Below are 26,190 nucleotides of genomic sequence, written 5' to 3'. Positions count from 1 at the left end.
TAGATGTTTTCTCACAAAATGGCCCAATTATTTGAAGTCTAAAAATGTTCAATTCAATCATGAGCTGAAATAAATTAATAAATAACAGTATAGCTACCCGTTTGAATGAATGAATCTCAGTGATGTCCGGTTCGCGAATTAATCACTCTTTTGAGTCGGTTCTTTTGCCTGAACAGGTCATGGGTTGTTGATTCAGTCTGAATCACTGAGATAGATCACTCACCTTCTGAACCATTTGTAGCGGTTTCTCAGTACTAAGGATACCTCAGAACGAGAAGTGGAAAATCGACTAAAACCTCCAAAAAGCGTCCTATCGTTTTCCAGCGGTGAAGAGGGTTAAGCTCAACACCTGCAAGTGCAGCTTGTGAACTAAATATTACAGGTAAAGACTCTTTCAAGAGAGAAAACACTAATCTAAAAACAATGGTAGACTACTATTTAATGTGTATGCTTATGGCTACTAATATTATCATATCATGCATTTAGCATAGGCCTACCCAACAACACGGTTAGGAAAACAATTTTTTTTTTGCTACATTACAAATTCAATGATGTTTGAATGAGCTGATGTGGACTTTTGGTCGGTTAACATGACTTCAATAGGTAACATGACGCAATTTTTTTTTGGATCAATTACTGTACTTCTCAGAATATGTAATTAAACAGAAATTATTTATAGAAAAATAAACGTTCATCTGAATCAATGATCCTGATATCACTCCCAGTGTTAAATAAAAAAAAAAAACCTCATTCAAAAATATGAAATCAAAGCAAAGCTAAGTAGTTTTGGCATAATCTTATTATTATTTCAGAATATAATATAATTTTTAGAATAATTATTTATTTTAATAATAATATTTTAACAAGCACAAAACAAACACAACAAAATGGGAAATTATAGCAAAGACACATTTTTTACCTTTTTATGACAAGACAACATTAGCCCAGGTTTAAAAATGTCATGTGGGGTGACTTACTTAAAATTCCATTACTTATGGTCCATTACTTATAATTATAATATAATCTAAAACTTGAAAATAATGATTAAGATGTGTACACTCACATCATGTATTAAAGAGGTAGAACGCTCTTGTGGGGTGTTCCCGGTCTGCAGTGGTCAGTATCTATCAAAAGTGGTCCAAGGAAGGAACAGTGGTGAACCGGCGACAGGGTCAGGGGCGGCCAAGGCTCACTGATGCACGTGGGGAGTGAAGCCTGGCCCGTGTGGTCCGATCAAACAGACGAGCTACTGTAGCCCAAATTGCTCAAGAAGTTAATGCTGGTTCTCATAGAAAGGTGTCAGAATACACAGTGCATCGCAGTTTGGGGCTGCATAGCTACAGACCAGTCAGGGTGCCCATGTTGACCCCTGTCCACCGCCGAAAGCACCAACAGTGGGCAGATGAGCTTTAGAACTGGACCACGGAGCAATGGAAGAAGGTGGCCTAGTCTGATAAATCACATTTTCTTTTACATCACGTGGATGGCCGGGTGAATCCTATCGAGCATTTGTGGGATGTGCTGAACAAACAAGTCAGATCCATGGAGGCCCCACTTTGCAATTTATAGGACTTAAAGGATCTGCTGCTAACATCTTGGTGCCAGATTTTACAGCACACCTTCAGGTGTCTAGTGGAGTCTATGACTCGGCAGTTTTGGCAGCAAAAGGGGACCTACACAATATTAAAAAGTAATAATGTTATGCCTCATCGGTGTATATTGTAAGGTCCAATAAATCAAATTATTTGTGTTAGTATTAAAAAAAATTACAGAAGAGGAAAAATATGACTCTTCCTCTCTTTTCATAAAGGTGATAAAACTAAAATAAAAATAAAAATTGAAATACAAAAATGTTTTCAACATCACATTATCAATAGTAAATTAATTTCCAAGAAGATATCTTAGAATAACTTCATATAAATTTAGTTGGGTGGGCTGTTTTATTTAAAATTCAATAGATTATAAGACATTTGCATATAAAAGCCCCCAAACTCATTAATATGCACTACGTGTTTTAACCTAAAGGCATTTCACACTGAACAGACTTTTGCCAACTTTCATTGGCTTAAAAAAAAGAACTTCACTATGAACATTTCCTAGAAACTCAACATAATCAGAGCATGATTAGCTGAAGTTTTTCACTTGGAGAATCGTGACAGTACCTCATGGAGCTATTCATTCTGTCCTCATTATGCCAAGAACGGAGTCTTTGAGTAGTTCATACCAGTCCTGTAGTCAGCATGAGCACCAGCACTCAAACACACCAGCAAATTGATCCTGCCAGTAACCAGCTTGGAAAAAGGTATGTGAATGTATGTAATAAGATCTGTTGAATTACCTTGCACTGCTATATTTAGATTTTTTGCTATATTTTGATATTTGATTTTACGTGAATCAAAATGAATCAAATATCAATGCATTTACTCCTTTAAAGGGTACATAACACACAGTTTTCTGCCAATCTCATGTTAATCTTGAGTACCTATATAGTAGTATTGCATCCTTCATATCTCCAAAGAGTCTTTAATTTGATCATATTTATAAAAGACAGATACCGAAAACAGCCAAACTCTTGGAGGCGTGCAGTGGGCGGAGCTAAAGCATCACGAGCACACACACACAATACATCATGGCATTATCCCTGGATAACTTTCGATTTACTATACGTTCGTGTTGTTTACATTATTGCCAACAAAACACAGACATTTGATGCAGTTTCACTCCCCGCCCGTGGTTTCGGCTCATGACCGGGAACAAACAAACACACTTTCAGAACTCCGTCGCTGCTTCGGAAAAACAAACTGCATCCACTGTTTACTTAAAGCTTATTTGGGAAGCTGAACAAAGTTGTCTTTCCTTCACAACCAGAAAAACACTCTTTAGTGACGGTTGATTTTGTGGTCTAAAAATAAAATGACAGAATGCTCTTGCTCTCGCTCTGGTTGATGTGCGCATGCGCTAATTCGGGAGAAGTGCCCATATAAGGAATGCCGCCCTTTATGACGTCATACAGGGCCATACTTGAAAAAACTTTCAGAAACTTGTTTGAATCCTGAAAGAGTGTATTTGGCACAGAAACACATCATACGTCCAACTAATTTTGTAAAATTTTGGCCATGTTTAGCATGAGAATCCAACTCTTTAACAGTGTAAATATAGCCTGGCTCCGCCCTCCTATACGTATTTCCGCTCAATTTTTATTTTCTTTCAGTACTCCGTCTGGGATTGCGGTATATTCTCTCCCTTTTTCCGGTCAAATTTTAACCGGTCCAATCAGGGAATAGAGGGAGTGACTGAGAACGAGGACGTTGATGTCATGCACTAGTTTGAGATGACATACATCACAAACAAATGTTAGCGATTGGTTATGGCAAATCCAGAGTGGCTCTGGGCAGATCCAATAGTTTTAAACTTCAACAGAGTACCCATCTTCAAGGAAGTTAAAGCTTGTCAATGGAGAGTGGCCAGACTCTCTGTACAAATGAAATGTACGAGAGTCTGGTAGGACCAGGCTAGTGTAAATAAGTCAGAATGCATGAAATAACTTCATACAAATTCATTGTTAATGGGGGGTTCTAAAGCTATGTTTCGCTTTGCCATAGGTAAGAATAAGATGTGAAATGTCTCGTTTGAAAAGAGTTTGGCAGAACACTACTTGGAAAAACCTCTTTTGGTGTTTGTGCTTTTCACCACTCTAAATCAAAATGAGCAGCGGAAATGAAATCAGCTCAGCTGCCAGTTCTGGCACTCGTTTACAAAGAGCATCAAGCCGGTCATTTTGAAGGGATGCCAGTTTTAAAGCTACCTTGTGCCCTCTGACTTGTGGCTGTTCCATCAAGAACTGAAGTGAAGAAGAAAACAGAAGTTTCTATGACTGATGGGAACTAGAGTTTCTCACACATTTTGTGAGCTCCCATCTGCCAACAAAGCTACTGGGGCTTTAGTACTTAGTAACCAAAACCCATCATTGTTGGGGGCTTACAATGCTGTTGAGCAGTTGTGCCATGTGATTCATGGGTACGACAGCAAGAGCCGAGTCTGTCCGCAGGGAGAGCCAGAGTCCACTGCTAGCTAACCTGCCAGCACTCTGTATTTCAGCTCGGACTCTTCACCTCTAGGGCCCATGACAGACCTTTTGGAGCAGGATGTTGGGGAAGGATTTTGTAAGTAACTCTTGTTTTGTTCATCACATTCAGAGTTTGGATATCAGGGTTATGTTCTGACCATTCAATCCTGTTGTTCATATTCATCAGATTTTTAGTCATTGAACTGTGATTATCTCCTATTCAATGCAGCAGAGAAAAAGAGCGTTGAGGAGGTTCTGGCAGGTGCGGAATTGGCCCCATCCCAATCCCTATGGACTACAGAAGCCAGTGGATCAGTTCAGCTGAGAATGGATGAACTTTGCCCAGAACAGCCTATCACTGTGCATCAGATGTTTACCTACTCAGTTCAGAAGTATGGGAAGCTGACTGCTTTGGCAACCAAAAGAGGAAATGAATGGGAAAAAGTTACCCTTTCTGAATATTATCACCTCAGTCGAATGGCCGCCAAAAGCTTTCTAAAGGTGATCTTGAGTTTTTTTTTAACTCTAATTTATACATAACATGCTCATGTTAAAAGGTTTATTTGCACAGCTCATTCTCACAAGTCATACACATGGAATTGACGGATTAGATATAACACAGTGATATATGACAATTCTCCTAGCTTGGTCTGGAGCGGTTCCACAGTGTAGCCATCCTGGGATTCAACTCTGCAGAGTGGTTTATCGCTGCTGTTGGATCTGTCTTTGCAGGGTGAGAAATACTTGTAGGTTCTTCACATTCTGCCTAAATAATTCATACTTACTTTCATACTTATTTGTTTTGGTGTTGCTAAACCCAAATTGTGCTGCCAAACACTTACCAGGCCATGCTAAAAAATGACAACACTGTAGTAACTACAACTTTGCAGACCGTTTACATTCACAGACTGATATATTACACACTGCATGAAAGGGAATATTCAAAAAACCATAAATCAAATATCAGAAGAATTAAATACACGCTGTGTATAGCTTTTTGTCTTTCGTGTCATGCACACAATTCTGAGACCAACTGTTTTACGATTAACATGTGTACAAGCCTCTAGGTCTGTTAGTCCAAATTCACAAAAACCCAAAAGACACAATTTAGTTTGGACTAAAGCAGTGGTTAAATATGTAAAACTGTACTGTACTTAAATGTAAAAAAACCCAAAAATTTAAATTCTTTCATTAATTACTCACCCTCATGTCATGCCAAACCCGTAAGACTTTCAGAAGACAGCTATGCAACTACCACTTTGACATAAAGAGTTCATAAAGAGATTGTAAAACTGATCCATATGAACTGACCGTTCACAAAGACCCGCACCCTTTAGTTACTGTTGCCATGTCCGACAAGCCATGGCGCTCTCACACCACACACATTCTCACGTAGAGAAAATACACAGCGGAGCAAAGAGGACACTGACAACACGCCAACAGACAGGACAGAGCAAGTTACTTTTGATATGAATCAAAGTCTCAACTTTGAAATGGTCATTTTTTAAAAGAAATTTAAACAATAAATACCGTTTTGAGGCTCTTTAATGTGTCGTGATCGCTGTAGCGCCTCAGTTAAAGCTGCTCGTGAACGGATTATCTCTTCCTTGTAGTTCATTGATAAGCACAAAATAAACATGAATGAACACTAAAAGAAATGTTCTTTCAACCGCGGAAAGACGTCAGTACACACCGCTTTTCCAAGTTCAAGTCCACCAACGTCAATCTACTAACTCTCCTGACTGCTTTGTCGGACAAAACGGCAGATTGGGTGACCGATGTGATTGGTCAGATCGCCTGTCAATCAAACTTGCGGCGAAGGGTGAATTGAGTGGTTTAGGCCCAATCCCAATTCTATTTTATACCCCTTCGCTTACCCTTGCCCCTTGAAAAAGAGTGGCAAGGCAAAGGTGTGAAAATATTCCCCTAAGATATGGGACACCACTACTACACCATTACACGTCATCATATCCCATTTCAACAGCAGTGAAGACGATACAGAATGATACGGAACATAAAAGATTCTGTTCTCTTTGTTTGTTAACTGCTCCATTCCGTGCCGATCCGAGGCGGCCGGTACGGATATGGTTTCATTTTCTACTGTGGTGCTGCGATAACGGAACTCTTTATAATGTAATACAAACGAGTCAGTTGTTGCCTTGCTAACGCAAGAGTTTATGGTTTACAGATGATACGTGATGTAAATATTGACTGCGTTATGAAGGATGACCAGATATTTCTTTGAACTGTATTATTAATTTGTGTTTACAACACTCAAATAGAGCATTTAGCAAATTACGGAGAAACTGGCAGCCAGGCAACACATAAGTGATCGATCCCGAGTGGCAACATCAAGCATTCTAGCAGCTGCAGCACGGTAGTCTGTGTATGTAGCGAAATTCCTCATACCCCTTCGTTCGAAGTGTGGTCCTGAAAAATCTTAGTTTGAAGGGCTATCTGACCCTACCCCGTTCCCCTACCACTCCAGCCAAAAGAGAATCGAGACACCCCTACCCCTTCACATAAGCGCACAAAACGAAGGGGTAGGGATAAGTGAAGGGCTAAGGGGTAGAAATGGGACTGGGCTTTTTGTCCAAATTTTCAGAAGAGACACGATCACTTCCCTCATTGGAGGCACAGAAATCTCTCAGATTTCATTCATTTATCTTCATTTGTGCTCTGAAGATGAACGAAATTCGAACGGGTTTGGAACGATACGACAGTGAGTAAATAATGAAAGAATTTTCATTTTTGAGTGAACTATCCCCTTAAGCTAAAAAATAGTTGCAGTTGGTGGTTAGTTTGCATGAAAATCTAAGTGTTTGACCAATGTTTTCCACTTTTGATGTCATTTCTAAATATTAATTTAGCCTTTACCAAAGCTCTCTCTATTTTGTTGTAGATCATTAAAGCGTTATTCTGCCTCTGATAGTGCAACAAGGCAACAAGTCAACTGTCTAAGCTTTCAGATGCAGCCTTAGTCTGACTTAAATCTAAAAGCGCATGTAAATGTACTTCCTGTGAAACATGGAACAAGATAACCCAGGATTATAAAAAATGACCGTGGGTAAACAATATAAAGTGTGAAAAGCCCATTTACACATTCAAGCTCTTACAGGGTCCAATAAACATCAATTGCAAACTGAAGCAAACTAAATATGTAGCAATATTAGGGCTAGAATCACTGCCCTCACATCTTTATTTGTGTTTGTGGTAGAGGTATAATGGCAGGGATCTATACCACAAACTCACCAGAGGCCTGCCTCTATGTTGCTAATGACTCAAGAGCCAATGTCATTGTTGTGGAAAATCAAAAGCAGCTGGATAAGATTTTACAGGTAACATTTGATGTACTTTATTTTCTCAAACCGGACCTTCTCATAATCATTGAACCTGATTACTACTGTTTTTCTTGTTAGGTAAGGGATAATCTGCCACATTTAAAAGCCATTGTACAGTATTCTGGAACTTTGAAGGAGAAGATACCCAATCTCTACTCGGTAAGTGTTCGATAAAGAGAGATCTGTCTGAGTTACCATTTAGGCCAAAGTTACCCAAAGACTTACTGTGGCTGCTTGTCTTTGGATAGTGGGAAGAGTTCATGGGACTTGGACTTGAAATCTCTGATCAAGAACTAGATGAAGTTATCAGTAGCCAGAAAGCCAATCAGTGCTGTGTACTTATTTACACCTCTGGAACAACCGGATCACCGAAAGGAGTGATGTTAAGCCATGACAACGTAAGTGACTATGAAAAAAAATGAAATTCACAATATAGCGGCAACCCAGAAATTGATTATTGACCATTTTGAATTCTGGACTCTTGTAGATAACATGGACAGCCCATCATGCAAGCAGGACTGGAGATATGCAGCCAGCTGAAATCAGGCAAGAGTCTCTGGTCAGCTACCTTCCTCTCAGCCACATTGCTGCCCAGATCTACGATCTCTGGACAGGGATCCAGTGGGGGGAGCAAGTTTCCTTTGCTCAGCCAGATGCTCTAAAGGTAAATACTTGAGAACAGGACTCTTGTTTAGCTTTACATTGGGATGTCTAGTCCTGCTCATGGAGGGCCACCTTCCTGCAGAGTTTAGATCCTGCACACCTTCCCTAAAGTTTCCACACATTTTGCACACTCTACTGGAAGGTGGGTATTTTGCTTTAGATGCTGTAACTGGTGTTGTCATCAAATATCAGTGTTGTAATGGAGACCAGCTCATTCGATGCAAAGCCAGAACTTGAGTAGATCAAGTCCAGGTCAAGACAAAGACCTAAAGAGTCCAAGAGTCCATCATTAAAATATACACTCACCTAAAGGATTATTAGGAACATCATACTAATACTGTGTTTGACCCCCTTTCGCCTTCAGAACTGCCTTAATTCTACGTGGCATTGATTCAACAAGGTGCTGAAAGCATTCTTTAGAAATGTTGGCCCATATTGATAGGATAGCATCTTGCAGTTGATGGAGATTTGTGGGATGCACATCCGGGGCACGAAGCTCCCGTTCCATCACATCCCAAAGATGCTCTATTGGGTTGAGATCTGGTGACTGTGGGGGCCATTTTAGTACAGTGAACTCATTGTCATGTTCAAGAAACCAATTTGAAATGATTCGAGCTTTGTGACATGGTGCATTATCCTGCTGGAAGTAGCCATCAGAGGATGGGTACATGGTGGTCATAAAGGGATGGACATGGTCAGAAACAATGCTCAGGTAGGCCGTGGCATTTAAACGATGCCCAATTGGCACTAAGGGGCCTAAAGTGTGCCAAGAAACCCACACCATTACACCACCACCACCAGCCTGCACAGTGGTAAAAAGGCATGATGGATCCAGGTTCTCATTCTGTTTACGCCAAATTCTGACTCTACCATCTGAATGTCTCAACAGAAATCGAGACTCATCAGACCAGGCAACATTTTTCCAGTCTTCAACTGTCCAATTTTGGTGAGCTTGTGCAAATTGTAGCCTCTTTTTCCTATTTGTAGTGGAGATGAGTGGTACCCGGTGGGGTCTTCTGCTGTTGTAGCCCATCCGCCTCAAGGTTGTGCGTGTTGTAGCTTCACAAATGCTTTGCTGCATACCTCGGTTGTAACGAGTGGTTATTTCAGTCAAAGTTGCTCTTCTATCAGCTTGAATCAGTCGGCCCATTCTCCTCTGACCTCTAGCATCAACAAGGCATTTTCGCCCACAGGACTGCCGCATACTGGATGTTTTTCCCTTTTCACACCATTCTTTGTAAACCCTAGAAATGGTTGTGCGTGAAAATCCCAGTAACTGAGCAGATTGTAAAATACTCAGACCGGCCCGTCTGGCACCAACAACCATGCCACGCTCAAAATTGCTTAAATCACCTTTCTTTCCGATTCTGACATTCAGTTTGGAGTTCAGGAGATTGTCTTGACCAGGACCACACCCCTAAATGCATTGAAGCAACTGCCATGGGATTGGTTGATTAGATGATAATTGCATTAATGAGAAGAATAATCCTTTAGGTGAATGTAGTATTGGACTTGAGATTGGACTACTGCCACACAGTCAAATATTGTAAAGTATTGGTCTACTCTACATTGCTCACTTATAGTTTTATTTTCCTTTTTAGGGGAGTTTGGTTGACACCCTTCGAGAGGTAAACCCCACGGCCCACATGGGCGTTCCTCGTGTTTGGGAGAAGATTATGGAAAAGATCAAAGAAGGAATTTCACAGTGTGGATACATGAAAAGGAAACTGGTGGCATGGGCCATGTCTGTTAGTCTGGAGGCTAATCAAAGGCTTACAAAGTAATGTATATCACTGTCCGTATGTTACATTTTTATGTATGGAACTGTATGGAACTTTCTTATGTTTTAATGGTCATCGTCTTCGAAATCAGGGATGAAGAGAAGTCATTCCTCTTCACTCTTGCGGACAGCTTGGTCTTACAAAAGCTTCGTGCCGAGCTGGGCTTCTCCAGTTGTGTGAAGTTCTTTTCGGGAGCTGCGCCTATTGGAAGCGAAACCCTTGAATTTTTCCTCGGCCTCAACATTCGACTTTATGAAGCCTACGGGATGAGTGAAAGCTCAGGACCCCACTTTATGTCAGGACCAAAAGTGTACCGCTTGTTAAGGCAAGCCCTCTTACCTCAATTTCCAGGTTGAATACTTTCACCTTGAAGGTCAATAATCAAGTTGATTGTGTAACAATTCCTTGAACTCTTCTAGCTGTGGTAAGGTGGTTCCAGGCTGCAGATACAAACTAGTAAACATAGATGCTGACGGAATTGGAGAAGTGTGTTTTTGGGGCCGGAATGTCTTCATGGGCTTCCTCAACCTGCAGGATAAAACAAGGCAAGCTTTGGATGAAGATGGATGGCTCCACTCTGGAGACTTGGGAAAGGTCGATGAAGATGGCTTTCTTTACATTACCGGAAGAATAAAAGGTAAAGGATGCTACTTTTAAACCTACACATTTTTTTTACTAGCATTGATGGTACAGTATAATTGGATTCAGGTTAGATTTAAAGGGTATTTCCATTCAATCTCTTTCCTTTCAGAGCTCATTATCACTGCTGGAGGAGAGAACTTTCCCCCACTTCCCATAGAGGATGCCGTGAAACGGGAGTTGCCAATCATAAGCAATGCCATGCTAATAGGAGACAAAAGGAAATTTCTGTCCATGCTGCTAACGCTAAAGGTAACTTACGTTTCGAAAAAAGTTCTGGCTTCACAAACTCGAAAACCATTTAGGTTACTATGTTCTTCCTTTCCTTGGATAGTGCACAATCAATCCAGAGACCACAGAGCCTACAGACATTCTTAGCTTGGAGGCTGTGGAATACTGTCGGCGACTTGGTAGCCAAGCGACGAAAGTGTCAGACATCATTGGAGGAAAAGACAAGCTAGTGTACCAGTCCATTGAAGAGGGTATTGCACAGGTCAATTCAAAAGCAACATCTAACGCCCAACGCGTACAAAAATGGATCATATTAGCGAAAGATTTCTCAATTTTTGGAGGAGAACTAGGTGAGTGCTGAAGTACTTCCCAATAGATGTCATTGCTTGTTTCAATAAACTGGGGGGGAATGTATTTGGATCTTAACTTGTATTGAACCTGCACCACTGTTCATTCCAAAAGATAATAGAAGATGCATTTCTTTTCAGGTCCTACAATGAAACTACGTCGCCCAGTGGTGCTGAAGAAGTATCACAGTGAAATAGAGGGTTTTTACACAGAATAGAAGACTGGCTGTATCTCTATTAAAGATACTGTTGCTTTTTGCCAAGACAACTGGTAGAAATGTGTTGTTTTTTTGTTTTTTTTTAACAACCGAATTTAATCCTATTTTTTTTAACTACTATGTCTAAACATACTGTTAATTGTCTTATGTTAGTTGGATGTTATATGACATTTAATAGTCCTGTATGTTTTGATCAGATCTTAAAAATAAAACTTGTGCTTTGTTTGTGGATATACTGTATATGTTAATGTTCTAATTTGGATGCAGTGTTATAAATGATCATATCAAAAGTGCTCTGTAAAAATAAAGACGTAGGTTGTTTTGCCCATAAAAATAGACATATATATTCCAACCACAGTCATGTCTTGATAGTACAGTCATTTCACAATTGACACAGCAAAGGTCAACAGCTGTTGGAACTATATTAATTGTTAACCATAATGCAAAGTTCATAGCTGATGTAAAAGCTCAAGCATAAAAATGTGAAACATCTATTCACTTTTTCTTTTTTTTTTACGGATTTAACACACTTTAAAGCAAAACAATTCAGCAAACAAGTTATGTATTTCCGCCCCAAATACTTGGACAAGATTATTCCTGTCATGTGACTGAAAGGCAAATTGTCAATATTAAACCAGAGAAAACGTCCAGTCAATAAATACAGTTTATCTTAGATTATGTAGCTCCTTTTTTGACAGATTAAAACAGCTCACAAATACAGTCACCGTAGAACAAGAATTTAAGACAGTGCTTTGCGGATCTGGAGAAACAAATGCAAACACTAAGTAGAATTGTGCGTAGATATCAGAATGATATGAAGATTAATTTCATGGTTTTTTGACTGTCCGTTCTTTAGGCATGTGATCCAAACATAGACATTTAGAAAAGCCTCATTCCATGTCCTGCACTCTTCGGCAGATGTCATCGGTGAACTCTGAGCACTTAGAGTTTCCACCAAGGTCTTTGGTCAGAAGCTGGAATATATAAAAACATATAACAGGTTTATCAAGATCGGTCTTGATGGTGGAAGCCAAATTCATAATCAAGCCTCAAGATCACTAATAATTGATCCTACCTTTTTGTCCCGTATGGTGTCATAGCAGGCGGCCTGAATCTTTTTAGCGTGACCGTGCAGTCCCATGTGACGCAGCATCATGACGGCACTCAGCAGAAGGGCGGTAGGGTTTGCCAGATCTTTGCCTGCGATATCAGGGGCAGTTCCGTGTACCTAATACACAAAAAAAAACAAGAATTATGATAAATGTAATGATACTAATAGATCACTCCATTGTTAAGCTATTGCAGCATCCAATACATACGGATTCAAATATGGCAACGCCATTGGCTCCGATGTTCCCGCTGGGAGTGACTCCAAGGCCTCCAATCAATCCAGCACACAGATCACTGAAAGACAAATCAAAGGCTGGTGAGAGTTGCACTTTTAAAATAATCATAATCACATATAATATATATTTATGCTTTATACAGACTCACCTCAAGATGTCGCCATATAGATTGGGCATTACCAGCACATCAAACTGAGAGGGATCTTGCACCATCTAGTGAATAATCACAATGCAAAGACCATAATGATTTTATGAAAATAAAGTGACTTCTGGCCAGTGTTGAGTGAAATGCATTACCAAGTAATGAATTACTGTTTATTTAATTACTTACTCGTAATTTTTCTCTAATTTAATTACAGTTACTGATGTAATTGAATTAACTCTTTCCCTCCCTTCATTTTTTATAATTTTTCACAAAACTTTCATAGCCCCCAGAATATTTTGTTGTATGAATATCTGAATATGATATCAAAAAGAAAGAGAAGACCCTCTGCTTTTAAACAACAACAACACAATTCAAGTTTCATTTAAAAAACTGAATTTTAAACAAAAAGCTGAGAAATATAACGTTTTTGTCAAAGACTACATCCCGTTCTTATTCAGAACGATGATCAAAACACAGATGGAGTAGATGGAGTCCATCAACACCCCCAAAGCTTCATAGTCCTATAGCTCGTCCTGGGTCGACATTTCATTCAGTAACATTAGGCAGTTTTGATTTATATGCTGTTTAATGTTGATGATCGCGTTATTTTACATATGCATATACGTATTGATTGTTTCTGCGTCTTCTTCGTGTGTTTTGATCAGGAGATTCGGTACTCTTTCAGAAGATGTGTAATAGCGCATAACAGTGAAATTCCATCAATGGCGGGGAAAGACTTGTTAACTATAGAACAATTCTATACAAAACAATTTAACGTCTAATGTTAAAATGTACGTTTTTAAATGTAACCTTCTCCCTTTAAATACTTTGGTCAAGTCAAGAATTTTATATTTATTTGAAAGTATTAAATTAAATTTCATGTCTATCCTTGTATTATTCAACTGGTCGAAGGTTGATATGAGATTTAGAAATTAATTAGTAATAGGGCTGGGTATTGACACAAACTTCACAATTCGATACGATTTTGATTCACAAGCTTTCGATTCGTTTCAATTCAATATCGATTATTTTGGATATATATCAGGTATAATACATGGAAAATTTTCTCAAGGAAAACAAATTTCTGAACTAATGTTGTAAACTATGGGAGTCAGTTGATACTACATTAACCTACTAATATTGAAGGTAAAAATTAACTGATTTGTATACAAACACTTCAATGACACTAAATTATGTTTTTTTTTATATTAATAAAGTTATAATATTAACTTTACAATTACATAATCATATTTCTACTCTAATTAGTTTTTTGAAATGTAAACATTTAAATGGTGGCTGTCATAAAAACGTGCCAGATTTATTCATACATACATGCATTAAATATTGAAGAACATTGACAATGAATATCCTATGTAATGTGGTGCATATAATTAGCAAAACGCTCCTCTCTAGAGTTAATTTTTCTAGCTGACTAACGAGTTTATGCTGGATTAACTGGATATGGTTTTTCTGAGGTAAACGTGAGATTAAATGACATTGTTTACAAGCCGTTTTACTTACATCTTTCAGCGGTTGAATTGAAACTTTTCTGAATTGAAATTGATTGAGCTATTCTATGTGACATGATACGGATTTCCTGTATCTTTTAACACACTTTCAGAAGTTCATTCATGTTTATTTCGCTGTTACTACTGGTATTAAGGTGGAAGAGAAGATCCGTTCATGTGCGCTCCGTGCTCCCGGTGTCCTGACATTTCATCCTACCCGTCAGATTGTCCTACCAAGGCTCACTGCGCATGCCCACATCAATATTTTTTATTTTTTATATTTACATGTTTAGGGTAGGGATAGGGGTAGGTATGGATATTAATAAAGCCTCAAATCAGATGAATATGATGCTGGTAGCACAATCTGATAGGCAGCATTTTTTGCTGTCGAATTGTGCTACCTACTGTTTTAATGGGAGGTAGCAAAATCTGACAAGGTAGGACAAATCGACAGAACACCGGTTCTCTTGAGCTGAGCTGCAGCAGAGCGATCTCACGCCACAGTGCCAAAACGGTATTTAGATCTTTGAATTTCGTAAAAAAATAGGCTTGGTTTCATATCAATAGTAATAAAGCACAAAGATTATTGCGATTTATTGGATGGGAGGCGCGCTGTAATGTCCCGTTCATTCATCAACTGAAACAGGATGACTAATCGATTCTTGGGATTTAAGAATCGATATTGTTTTGTAAAAGTGACAATCGATTAAAATCGAGAAATCAATATTTTTTACCAAGCCCTAATTAGTAATAATGCAATACTTTTTAGAGAGAGTAATTAGTAATCCAATTACACTGTCACATATGTAATTAGTAGCTAGCAATTAATACATTTTTTAAAGCAACTGACCCAACACTACTTCTGGAAAAAACTTTCTAATATAAATATTAGATGAAAAGCTTAAACTTGAAAAAAATTAAACAATGAAATTAGAAATGTTGCCTTAGCAACTAACTACGTTATATGTTAACTACAAAATGTTTAAGTTAAAAGTGCTAAAACTTAAATTAAAAATAAAGCTATAGAGAACACTTTAGTCTAGGGTTTAATTCTCAATATTAACTAGTTGCTTATTAACATGCCTTTTACTAAGATATTGGCTGTTTATTAGTACATAAAAAGCACATTGTCTTATTCTGCATCCCTTAATCCTGCCCAATACCTAAACTTAACAACTACCTTACTATTAATTAAAAAGGAGTTACTTACTATTAATTAATTAATTAAAGGAGTTAATTGAGGCAAAAATCATAGTTAATAGTGAAAATTGGACCCTAATCTAAAGTGTAAATATTCTAAAGTTATATATATATATATATATATATATATATATAAAAAAAATGTCAAAAGCACATCAAAACCATTTCGCAGGAGCAGAAAAGGCCTAATGAATGAAGTTGTCTTGTATACATACATTGAGACAGACTGTATCCAGATACATCTCCGTGAATTTCACATCCTTGAAATTCTCAGCAACCTCTCGGCACTTCCGCAGAAACAGACCGTCAGACATTCGCCTAGAAGACATCACTGAATTCAGCATCTTTATCATTTACAATTTTAGATCCAACAAGACATTTGCAACCAGTAAAAACTCCTGTTATATAAAAATTCTTCATAGCTACAAAGTTACTATGTGATTTGTGACAGTTTTCTTGTCAAGGTGAAACTCACATGATGTTGGCTTTGTGAACAGCCGTGACACTGGTTCTTTGGTTATTTCTGGCGTACTCAAATGCATACTCAGCGATGCGTCTGCTGGCATCCTCTGTGATCAGTTTAATACTCTGCACGACTCCATCCACAATCTGATTCAGTGTGAAAATAAAGCACATTTAATATTGTGGTAACCACAGCCGTTAGCACAGCTCGACAAAACCAAGTTTAGGTTTCAAAAAACAGTCGAGTTAGTCATACAAAGGGACAAGATATGATGACTGCTATACAAACTCAGATTTAAGTTTTGCACAGCAAGCTTCATATGGTGGACTTGATCTAAAAGGCAACTAAAGGTTTTATGTACACAACCACATCATATACATTACCATTCAAACGTTTGGGGAAAATTTGAGAAAAGTGAAGTGATTTTTAAATGTACACAACTGTTCAAATGTTTGGGGTTGGTACTTCTAAAGTTTTTTGGGGAAAAAAGAAAAAGTCTTATGCTCAACAAGGCTGCATTTATTTGATCAAGAATACTGAGAGGGGGGGGGGGGGGTAATATTGTGAAATTTTTATTTAAAAACTTTATTTGAATATATTTTAAAATGTAATTTATTCTTGTGATGGCAAAGCTGAATTTTCAGCATCATTACTCCAGTCTTTAATGTCACATAATCACTAGTTCGGTTCGCTTGGTCCGGACCAAAAAAAACCACTTAAGAGTTCAGATTGACATTTTTAGCACCAAACCTAAAGGCATAGGGATACATTCACAACCTAATTGGTCGGCTTATGATGCATTGCCTATTTTGAGACGGAACTTAACGAACATCCAAAACAATGCTGTGTTCTGGGCTAAATACGCTTGTTGTATGTGCGTAGCCCACATATGATGGTATTTTGACCAGCTGAGAACTCGTGAAGAGCTTATAAAACGTAAAAGGAGTCAAAAAAAGCAATTGCTCTGTTACACTGCTATCCGAACCCTGGTGTGCACCAAACAAGTGGACAGAGAGCGCTGAAAAGATGGGTCTCGGTCCGCTCTGGTGTGGTTCGAATGAAATATGAACGCAACACAGACCAAAGACATGTAAACGAACCAAAAACAGGTCATAATGTCACAAGATGCTCAAGCAGGCATTAGAACCGTGTCGCCTCGCAGCAGGTCTTCGCTTGTGTGTGATGGAGGGATTCCTGCCACTGTTTTGACTCCTTTACACATTTTATAAGCTCTTCACGAGTTCTCAGCTGGTCAAAATACCATCATATGTGGGCTATGCACATACAACAAGCGCATTTAGCCCAGAACACAGCATTGTTCGGTAAGTTCCGTTGCAAAATACAGGTAATAAAAGCAGACCAATCAGGTTGTGAACATATCCCTATGCCTTTAGGTTCGGTATTCGGTAAATGTATGTGAATACCAAGTTGACCAGGACTAAATGTTTTTTGTTGTTGTCCCAGACCAAACGAACCGAGCTACACCTTAAGTCATCATTTACTCACCCTGGTGTTGTTATAATGCCTTATGTTGCGTTTATGTTAATCTTGATTTTTCACAACTTCTGTACCTTTTCTGGGCTAGATGGAGTGAACTGCGGTGCTAATAGATTCGTGCCGCCGTGCAGAGAAGACCAACGGCCAAGGTCAAGAATTTCGTTGAGTAAAACATTGTACCCCCAGAACACTTGGAATATACGGCACGTGTCACATGGGATCATTCGGTGATATTTTTTGTGTTTAAAAAAAAAAAGCTTGATGCTGCTCGCTATGCACTGCCATGATATGGATGAGAGCAAGTGAGACATTTAAAAAACAAAATTCTCCTTTTGTGGTCCATAAACATAAGAAGGGCATACAGCATTACAACAACACCAGGGTGAGTAAATGATGACTTTTTCATTCTAGGGTGAACTATCCCTTTAATATTTTGCTGTATATGGTAATATTTGATGAACCAAAGTTCAGTTATAAAAGTCTTTACTGTACCTTTTGATCTATTTAATGCATCCTTACTAAATAAATGTATTAATTTCATCCAAACTAAGAATTGTACTGACCCCAAACTCTTGAAAGGTAGTGTACATGTTCATACTTTGAATAACGTGAACAGACAACGGGAAGATCGCATGAATGGAATGTGACGACCTAAAGGTCATTTCACATAACGCTTTGACACACTATGGAGTGGGACCAGAGACAACTGATTTATAGCAGTCATGTGGCACCTACCTAAAGAATAAACAGCACTGAAATATGAGCTGTGCCCACTGAGTTCCTGCTAACACTGCGTGAAAAACTGGTTAAGATAGCATTAGATAACAATAGCATGACCTTCGACATTTGTGAAGGGAGCCACTCAGGACCCCAAAGGTCAAATGTCAACCTATTATTGTATACTGGGCCTAAATGACTAAAGGGGTACAAATGTATATACAGTTGCAGGAAAAAGTACATGAACCATATGTCCGAATTTCATTCATACTTCACACATTCATACTAAATAGAACATACTCGCGAATCAAGTTTTAAACCAAAAGTAGTACCTACAATACAGTATGTGAATTCTGACTAATTAATGTGGAAAATCCATGCAAAATGTTGAAGGATTCGCATACTTTTTCCTGCAACTGCAGAACTCTACAGAATAAATTGAGTAATTAGAGTAATAGCAGCTAGCTCTGGTTTGGTTAAATAGTGTGATATACAGACACACACATACCGTGTGTTCAATCCCACTGTACTCTCCTTCTGTGTTTTCTCTGATGGTGACCAGATCCACATCGGTGTAAGGAGTCTTATAGCCCTCGATGGACACACAAGGACGCACATTGGCATACAGGTCGAAGGTCTTCCTTAGCAGCAGGTTCATGGACGGGTGTCCGGCAGCAATTGGCGTTTTCAGGGGTCCTGAAATATAATCGAAATTGATTGCGAGTCATCGTAAACACTATAATGATTCGACTGATGTGAGAGAGATGACAAGTTTACCTTTCAACCCAATTTTGTTTTTGTCCATCGACTCTTTTGCCTCAGAAGGGATCATCCACCTGCCTCCGGGACCTTGGATGGCGGTGACATTTCTCTCTTCCCACTGAATAGGGGCCTGATTTTGAAAAAAGGTGATAATGTAGCTTTAAAGTTGACATTAAACTTAAGTTGTGCTAGTGTTTTCTTCCCTATTGTGACATATCTGAGTGAAACGTCTTCTCGAACAAGAAAAAAAAAAGTAGGGCGGGACTTGATTTTGTCAATTGGATGGTTGGATTTTATTGGATGGTTGTGGTTTGCTATTGGTTGATCTCATGTGAGTGACAGGATGTCCCGCCCTCGCTCCAATAAACACATTAAAGAAGAGATTTTGCTGGAAGATGGAGGGGGAAGTTATTTTGATTAAAGATTACAAGGGCACATGAATTAAAAAATAATGACGGATAAATCATTTTAAATAAGTCCAGCAATATTCCATAAAATAAAACAATTCATGGTGACTTTACACTAGCTCTATGCATGTTTTTACTATGCAAATATTTACACAAATGTGATGAATTCTCTTCGAAGACTGAAAGCGGTGCACAAAAGGGGTTAAAAACATAATAGTCGCTCAGTGCACTTGTTGTAACTCGCAGCCTAAGCTGAATTCCTGAAGAGTAAAACAACAGAGTTACCTTTGCTGCTTCAAATATCTTCATTACTGCAGTGGAGATCTCAGGACCGATTCCATCTCCAGGAATTAACGTTACAGTTTGTATCTGTCAAAGCACAAAAAAACAGAAAACGAGATTAAATCTGAAAATTAAATCGCAAGCGTCGCAAACTGGCATCATTTTCCAAAGGCTTCTACATAAAAATACTATGGTTCAAATGTTTGGGATCAATACGATTTTTTTATGTTTTTGAAAACAATTTCTGCTCACCAAGGCTGCATTTATTTGATCAAAAGTACAGGAATATTGTGAAATATTATTATAATTTATAACATTTTAAAGAGAATTTATTCCTGTGATGGCAAAGCTAAATTTTCAGCATCATTACTCCAGTCTTGAGTGTCACATGATCCTTCAGAAATCATTCTAATATGATGACTGCTCAGTAATTTCTTCTTATTATCAATGTTTAAGAGTTGTGATGCTTCATATTCTTTGTGGAAACCATGATATATTTTTTGATTTGTAACATTATAAGTGCCTTTACTGTCGCACTTGATCAAATTAATGCATACATGAATTATGTTTAGAAATTAACATTACAGTTTGAACCTGAAAAAAGTTCATCAAGTTTGAACACTGCTGGCTCCTCTAACTAATGTCTCTAGAATAACATCCATAAGTCATCCATAGAGGGGTTTTTTGCAGCGTATGTTTTAAGACTGGATGCTAGTGCCAAAAAGCCAACGCCTTTGTGTGAACAACCTTAACTGAAGTAAGTTGCACAACTACATATTTTCTGCAGGCTGCAAAATTAATGTTTGAGACTTTTATGATTCATGCTTACTCCAAGTGCATTAAGCCAAGTACTTGCCTTTCGGACATGTTAATCAGACCATTTACCATCCCTATCCCTAACCTGTTATTCCTCTAACAATACAGTTTAAATCTATAAAACGAATTGAAAAGTGGGATTTGACAGGGTAAAAAAATATATATGTATATATTATATTGTTTATTTATTTATTTTTTAGTTAGAACATAAATCACTTTTACTAGTCAAAGTGTGCATATTATATAAAGTGTGCAAGAAAGTAGTAGTAACATTTAATGAATGTTAGACGTACGTCCAAATAAAACATTTCAGAAAAAAACTCTCCATTAACGGTGTAAATAACGTATTTGAGCTCCCGTTTTTATAGGGACACGCCGACGTTTGGAGACTTTAGCTTATTCGCCGTATCCCCCAGAGTTAGATAAGTCCATACACACCATTCTCATCTCAGTGCGTGCCATAACTCTGCCATAACATATCAGTCTAGAAAATCCGTCGGCCTTAGTACACAATGTAACCATACACATCACAACATGTAAATAGGAAAGTGTTGACGTTATTTTGTCACTTATTGAGCTGTAGGCTAGCTGGAGCCATTTACCTCCAGTCTTTGTGCTAAGCTAGGCTAGCGGTGGGTGCGTCAGACAGAGATATGGCACGCATGGAGATGAGAATGGTGTGTATGGACTTATCTAAATCTGAGGTATACGGTGAATAAGATAAAGTCCCAAAAAGTCAGCGTGTTCCTTTAAGAACATTATTAAAGACCTTTGAAAGAATATTCTATTGATGTTAATGTTACTTGAGAGAACCTTGCCAGAATATTAGCTCAAGTCCTGAGAACGTTCCCTTAATCCCTGTTAGCTGGGATGGTACTACATTTCTTACCATATTTGTGTACCACACCATTTGCATCCAATGTACTTGAATTAAAGGGATAGTTCACCCAAGTTGTTTCAAACCTGTATGAATTCTGCTGAACACAAAAGAAGATATTTTGAAGAATACGGGCCACCAAACATAAATATTATGGAAGTCAATGGGGGACCAAAGATCAACTGTTTGGTTGCACATATTCTTCTAAATATATTATTCTGTGTTCAGCAGAACAAAGAAATGAATACAGGTTTGGAACAACTTGAGGGATAGGTAAATTATGACAATTTTCATTTTTGCGTGAACGATCCCTTTAATACCATAGAATTACCATTGGACATGTTTTAAAAAAAACAAAAAACAACAACATGGTACCATCTTCAAAAATACAATTAATAATGGTAATACCACTAGTACTTGATTTGTTAGTGTCATTCATAAAGTTAGTTGAGATAATTTGTAACTGTCTGTGTCATCACTAATTATGGTACAGCATCGAGTGTTAAATTCAACTTACCCCTCTAGAGAAGGTTTTGGGTTGTGGGGTCTGAGTCTTTATGGCTCCAATTACACGGGACACCTGCAAAGGCGATTTCAAAGGTACAAACAGATCAATAACACTGGGAGATAAATCAAGCTGATACTACCCAATACACAAAGCCCAAACATTCAATTAAAAAGCAAACTACCCATGCACTGCATTTATTGTGACTGTCACTATGGCTGATCTTCACTGAAGCACACAGTAGCTAAAGCAGTTAATTAGACTAAGCCAGACTTAAAAGACTAAGTCTGATCCCATTAACTCTGCATGCAATGCAGCAAGTTCAATTAATGTGACAGGCATGTAGAAGGTGAATTACACCAGGGACCATCCTGAAGACAAAAGATTAAACAAATGCAAACCGTTGCCAATTATTTGCGCGATTAAGGTTTAGTTCTTACTCATCCCTGGTGTAAAATGAGGGGTGTTGTTTCACAAATCTGCATAAGCATCCATTTAAAATCAGAAAAAAACTTTAGATCCTGGTTTCATAGCCAGGATTTGACCTTGGTTTAAGTAGCTTTTATAAACATTCCTTAGAAATATAGCACTGACATATTTTAAGATATGCCAGTGTAAGTTGCTTTCAGTTAAAATATTAAAGCAATAAATGCTCAATAAAGCATTTTAGTCTGGGACTAGCTTAAGCCTTGTCTGTGAAACCAGGGGTCACTGATGATCAAACACAAATTACAAGGTTTTTCTCTTTTTTTAAACAAACCCCTCAAAAAAAAGAAAAGAAAAACAGACAGCAGATCTGATGAGGACATTAATTCTTTATTTGTAATTTTTTTTTTTTTTTTTGAGAAAGCAATGTGTACTGTGAGAGAGCGGTGCCAAAAAACTGTGAACCAAAAAAATTGGACATTTCAAACTCAAAAATGAGTTTTAATTCATAATCGCACTCAAAAATGAATGGATGTCATTTTATTTGGAGGGACTGAAATCTTTCAGATTTTATAAAAAATATCTTCATTTGTGTTTCGAAGATGACCAAAAGTCTTCCAGACATGACGGTGAATAATTGAGGACAGAATTTTCATTTTTGGTTGAACTATCCCTTTAACTACAAAACAATATTGAAACTGTTAAACAATATATTGCATAATACAAATTATATAAATATTGCTCATTATAAAACAATATATACTGTAGATATTAAAAATTAAGGCAATAGTATGTTTTTGCCACCTCCGGGTGACTTCTTACCAAAACCTCTTTGGTAAGAAGAATTAAGTTTGTTTTGAGAAACGATACTACTAGTATTATTATTATTATTATTATTAGAAATATAGTATCTTAAGATGCCAGAATGGGTTTCATATTTTGCAATGACATTCATACATTTTAAGTGTGGCTTAAGTTTGAACGCATTTGGAGCCATCTGTGGAAATGATCATTTATTATTTATTATATGATGGTTGGTTTATATAGCTAAGATTTCCCATCATATGCACAGCTATTTTATATTTCATCCATAAACCCACTGCAAGCTAATAAGCTAACTGACTGAACTGAGATGCGCGTCTCCTTCCAATATTAGTAATATGAATCGAAACTACATTAATCTCCAAAGACCCAGAAAAAATAAGTCTTTTGAACTTTAATTTTTTTTATGTCATTACATTGTTAAGATCAAGAAACAAATGGATTTTTCTAAAATGCATATTTTATTAAAATGTTATGCTATGTCCTCTTGAGTGGACTCTAAATAAAATGACATGAAATTACTTTTTGGATTCACCAATCAATTTTCAGATTTCATGATTTTTTTTCTTAAACAAACTTTGTTTAAAGAGGGTTATCAACCATGTTTTGAAAAATAGGCTATAACAGAATAAATGTATATGCCCTTTTACTTATTGCAATATGTGGGTAAAATGGCCATACATGTGTTTTCCCATTCAATGCATCTAAACACGGTCTCTAATTTGCATATTAATGTGTCCTTGGAGCATCGTGTAATAAAAAAACAAGTGTAATAATGGAAGTAATAGTAGGCAACATTTTCATAATAATATCTAATATTGTATAGGAATATTGATATGTAATTTCTTTCCTATTCACTTGCGTATCCCAAAATGCCTGATAAGCATGCTTTAAGTCCCGGTGTCCTCTATTGAGGACATGTAAAAAATCATTACCGTTTTGTAACAGAAAGCCGCATTTTGATTAGAAACCCCATAACATTTTCCTGAGATGTTGATTTATAACAATTTGAACATTAGTCAGATTTAAATGAAAATTACAAAATATTCTCATATTTCCATAAGAGTGCTAAATTTGATAATTTAGTCTATTAAAGACCAAGGAGAAGTTGTCTTGGTGAAACCTCAAAACAAATGGTATCTCTGAAAAGCCCTGAATGTGCTCTCTGTGACCCGAATGGTGTCAGAGAAATTCACTAAAATATAATGTCCTGGCACCCAGGAGGTAAAACACCAGCCTGAAGGACACTAAACGGTTCTTCTGCATGTTCTCATGTCCTCATCATCACTTATATCCATGGTTGTATGTTCTAGAAGAACTAGCTAATATGAGAAACTCATAAATCCCTGGTCCAGTTTAGTAGGGACATCAGTCAGCTCTTGTTACTACATGAAGTCAACATGCCGAGGTGACCTTCATCCTCTAGCTTGTTGGTTAGTTAGTTTGCGTTAGTAGATCTCCTCGCTGGTGTAAATCAGCTAAGATAATTTTTAAACTACCTCACCCTGACTATTTTAATGTCCACGTCAGATTTGCCATCTTTAATGACTAAAAAACCCACTGCAAGCTAATAAGCTAACGTTAACTGACTGAACTGAGATGCGCGTCTTACTTCCGGAGTCCCGCTCGCGTCAGTTATCCGCACGCCGCATCTCTCGAGAAGTTTTATGAGCTGAAAAGGCAAGAATGTCGTTTTAAAATTATCACAACCTGACCTCACTGTCCTACTAGCTGAGTGTATCTACTCTTTGGGTAATTAAACACATTAATGTGCGGTTCGGGGTGACTGCAGTGGCGTTGAACATCTGTGGCTCAGGCGTAATTCATCCACTGAGGGCAGAACGGGTCGTCTTATTCTCTTAACTTCACTTTGTGTTAAAAGACTAGTGTATGAATTGACTGAGAGCTGTTAAATGTGTTAATCTTGTAAGTACCGGTGTGAAGGGCATGCAGTACAGGGCCGCTGTGGCATCTCTAATGCAACGCAACGATTTTTTTTCAGCGTAAGGTAAACTTGCATTCATATTAGGCATAACAGATATGCATATGCAGATAGCATAACTGCTATGATCTGAGGTTTGTCATATAATATAATCCTTACCGTTGACCTCCACGCGTTTCCAGCCATCCTGTACTAATCGTGATACTAACTCAATGCAGCCAGCAGCTATCCGGTGTCCCATCCTCTACTATGAGTATCTAGGGTTGCCAGATTTCACCCAAATTACTATACATCAGTGATTTACCTTATATTGAAAACATTGGTTTTCAATCTTTTAGATTCCACGGATCGCAAAATATGATGGTGCGAGAGCAAAATTATTTGTATTTATACCAAATTATTTGTATTTATACCAAATTATTTGTATTTATACACCAAATTATTTGTATTTAATTAATTAATTAATTTTGTATTATGTTCCTCTATTACGTTTTTTTCTACTTGTCATGTATAATCAATTTGTTAAATCTATCTATCTATCTATCTATCTATCTATCTATCTATCTATCTATCTATCTATCTATCTATCTATCTATCTATCTATCTATCTATCTATCTATCTATCTATCTATCTATCTATCTATCTATCTATCCACCCATCCACCCATCCATCTATCTATTTTCTGATTGACTGTATTGACTTCAAACCCTCAAACTTTAAACTACTTTAAACTTCAAACTACTTCACACTGAAAACCTTCAAATTTTAAGCTTTTTTTAAAAAAAAAATAACTTTCTGGTCCGGCTTTCTCAAGCCAATTTGAAATTCTATTTTTTTATTTTTTTATCTAGTTTAGCTTGTTAGTTTAATCTCATTTGTATTATTTATTTATTACCGGTATTTATTTTGTAATATTATTTAATTTAATTAATTTATTTTTTACACTATGTTTCTCTAAACTTTTCCACAGACCCCCTATCACTCCCTTAATTGCGGCCCCGGTTTTGAAACCCCCAGTATATACATTTTAATCAATATAAATTAACCAAAAGTACTTTGAATTTTATTAATAATAGGAGTATAGGACGCATAATAGGAGTATAAATGCATTTTTACGTTTTCACGTAATTGTCACGTTTTCAGAGTTTAGAAGGTGTAAACTTTACTTTATGCATTTTTATATTAATT

General features: G+C 37.4%; 2 protein-coding genes across 3 annotated transcripts; one reads left to right on the top strand and one right to left on the bottom strand.

The window, feature by feature from the left end:
* Nucleotides 1-230: 230 nt before the first annotated feature.
* On the top strand, nt 231-11,639 carry acsbg1 (acyl-CoA synthetase bubblegum family member 1). The gene is made up of 14 exons (XM_079810052.1): nt 231-382; nt 4,099-4,163; nt 4,296-4,567; nt 4,711-4,799; nt 7,284-7,404; nt 7,486-7,566; nt 7,656-7,805; nt 7,895-8,071; nt 9,672-9,850; nt 9,943-10,176; nt 10,271-10,488; nt 10,603-10,742; nt 10,825-11,071; nt 11,210-11,639. The coding sequence occupies exons 2-14, from the start codon at nt 4,124-4,126 to the stop codon at nt 11,284-11,286; spliced, it is 2,025 nt and encodes a 674-aa protein (XP_079666178.1). The 5' UTR covers nt 231-382; nt 4,099-4,123; the 3' UTR covers nt 11,287-11,639.
* Nucleotides 11,603-25,260, bottom strand: idh3a (isocitrate dehydrogenase (NAD(+)) 3 catalytic subunit alpha). 2 transcript variants are annotated; one of them, XM_079810054.1, is made up of 12 exons: nt 25,161-25,247; nt 24,672-24,731; nt 21,824-21,886; nt 19,617-19,700; nt 18,940-19,054; nt 18,671-18,858; nt 15,961-16,094; nt 15,701-15,803; nt 12,781-12,845; nt 12,606-12,690; nt 12,362-12,514; nt 11,603-12,260 (listed from the first exon to the last, which is right to left on the bottom strand). In XM_079810054.1, exons 1-12 carry the CDS (start codon nt 25,185-25,187, stop codon nt 12,177-12,179), a joined length of 1,161 nt encoding a protein of 386 aa, XP_079666180.1. In that variant the 5' UTR covers nt 25,188-25,247; the 3' UTR covers nt 11,603-12,176. The 2 variants fall into 2 exon arrangements, with proteins under 2 accessions (XP_079666180.1, XP_079666181.1); XM_079810055.1 differs by lacking the exon at nt 24,672-24,731 and having other exon boundaries at nt 25,161-25,260.
* Between the last annotated feature and the right edge of the window lie 930 nt (nt 25,261-26,190).

This window comes from Gobio gobio (assembly GCF_949357685.1).
Source record: "Gobio gobio genome assembly, chromosome: 25".
NCBI classification, from domain to species: domain Eukaryota; kingdom Metazoa; phylum Chordata; class Actinopteri; order Cypriniformes; family Gobionidae; genus Gobio; species Gobio gobio.
Note: the sequence above shows the minus strand (reverse complement) of the source record. Positions and strands in the feature narration are given on the sequence as shown.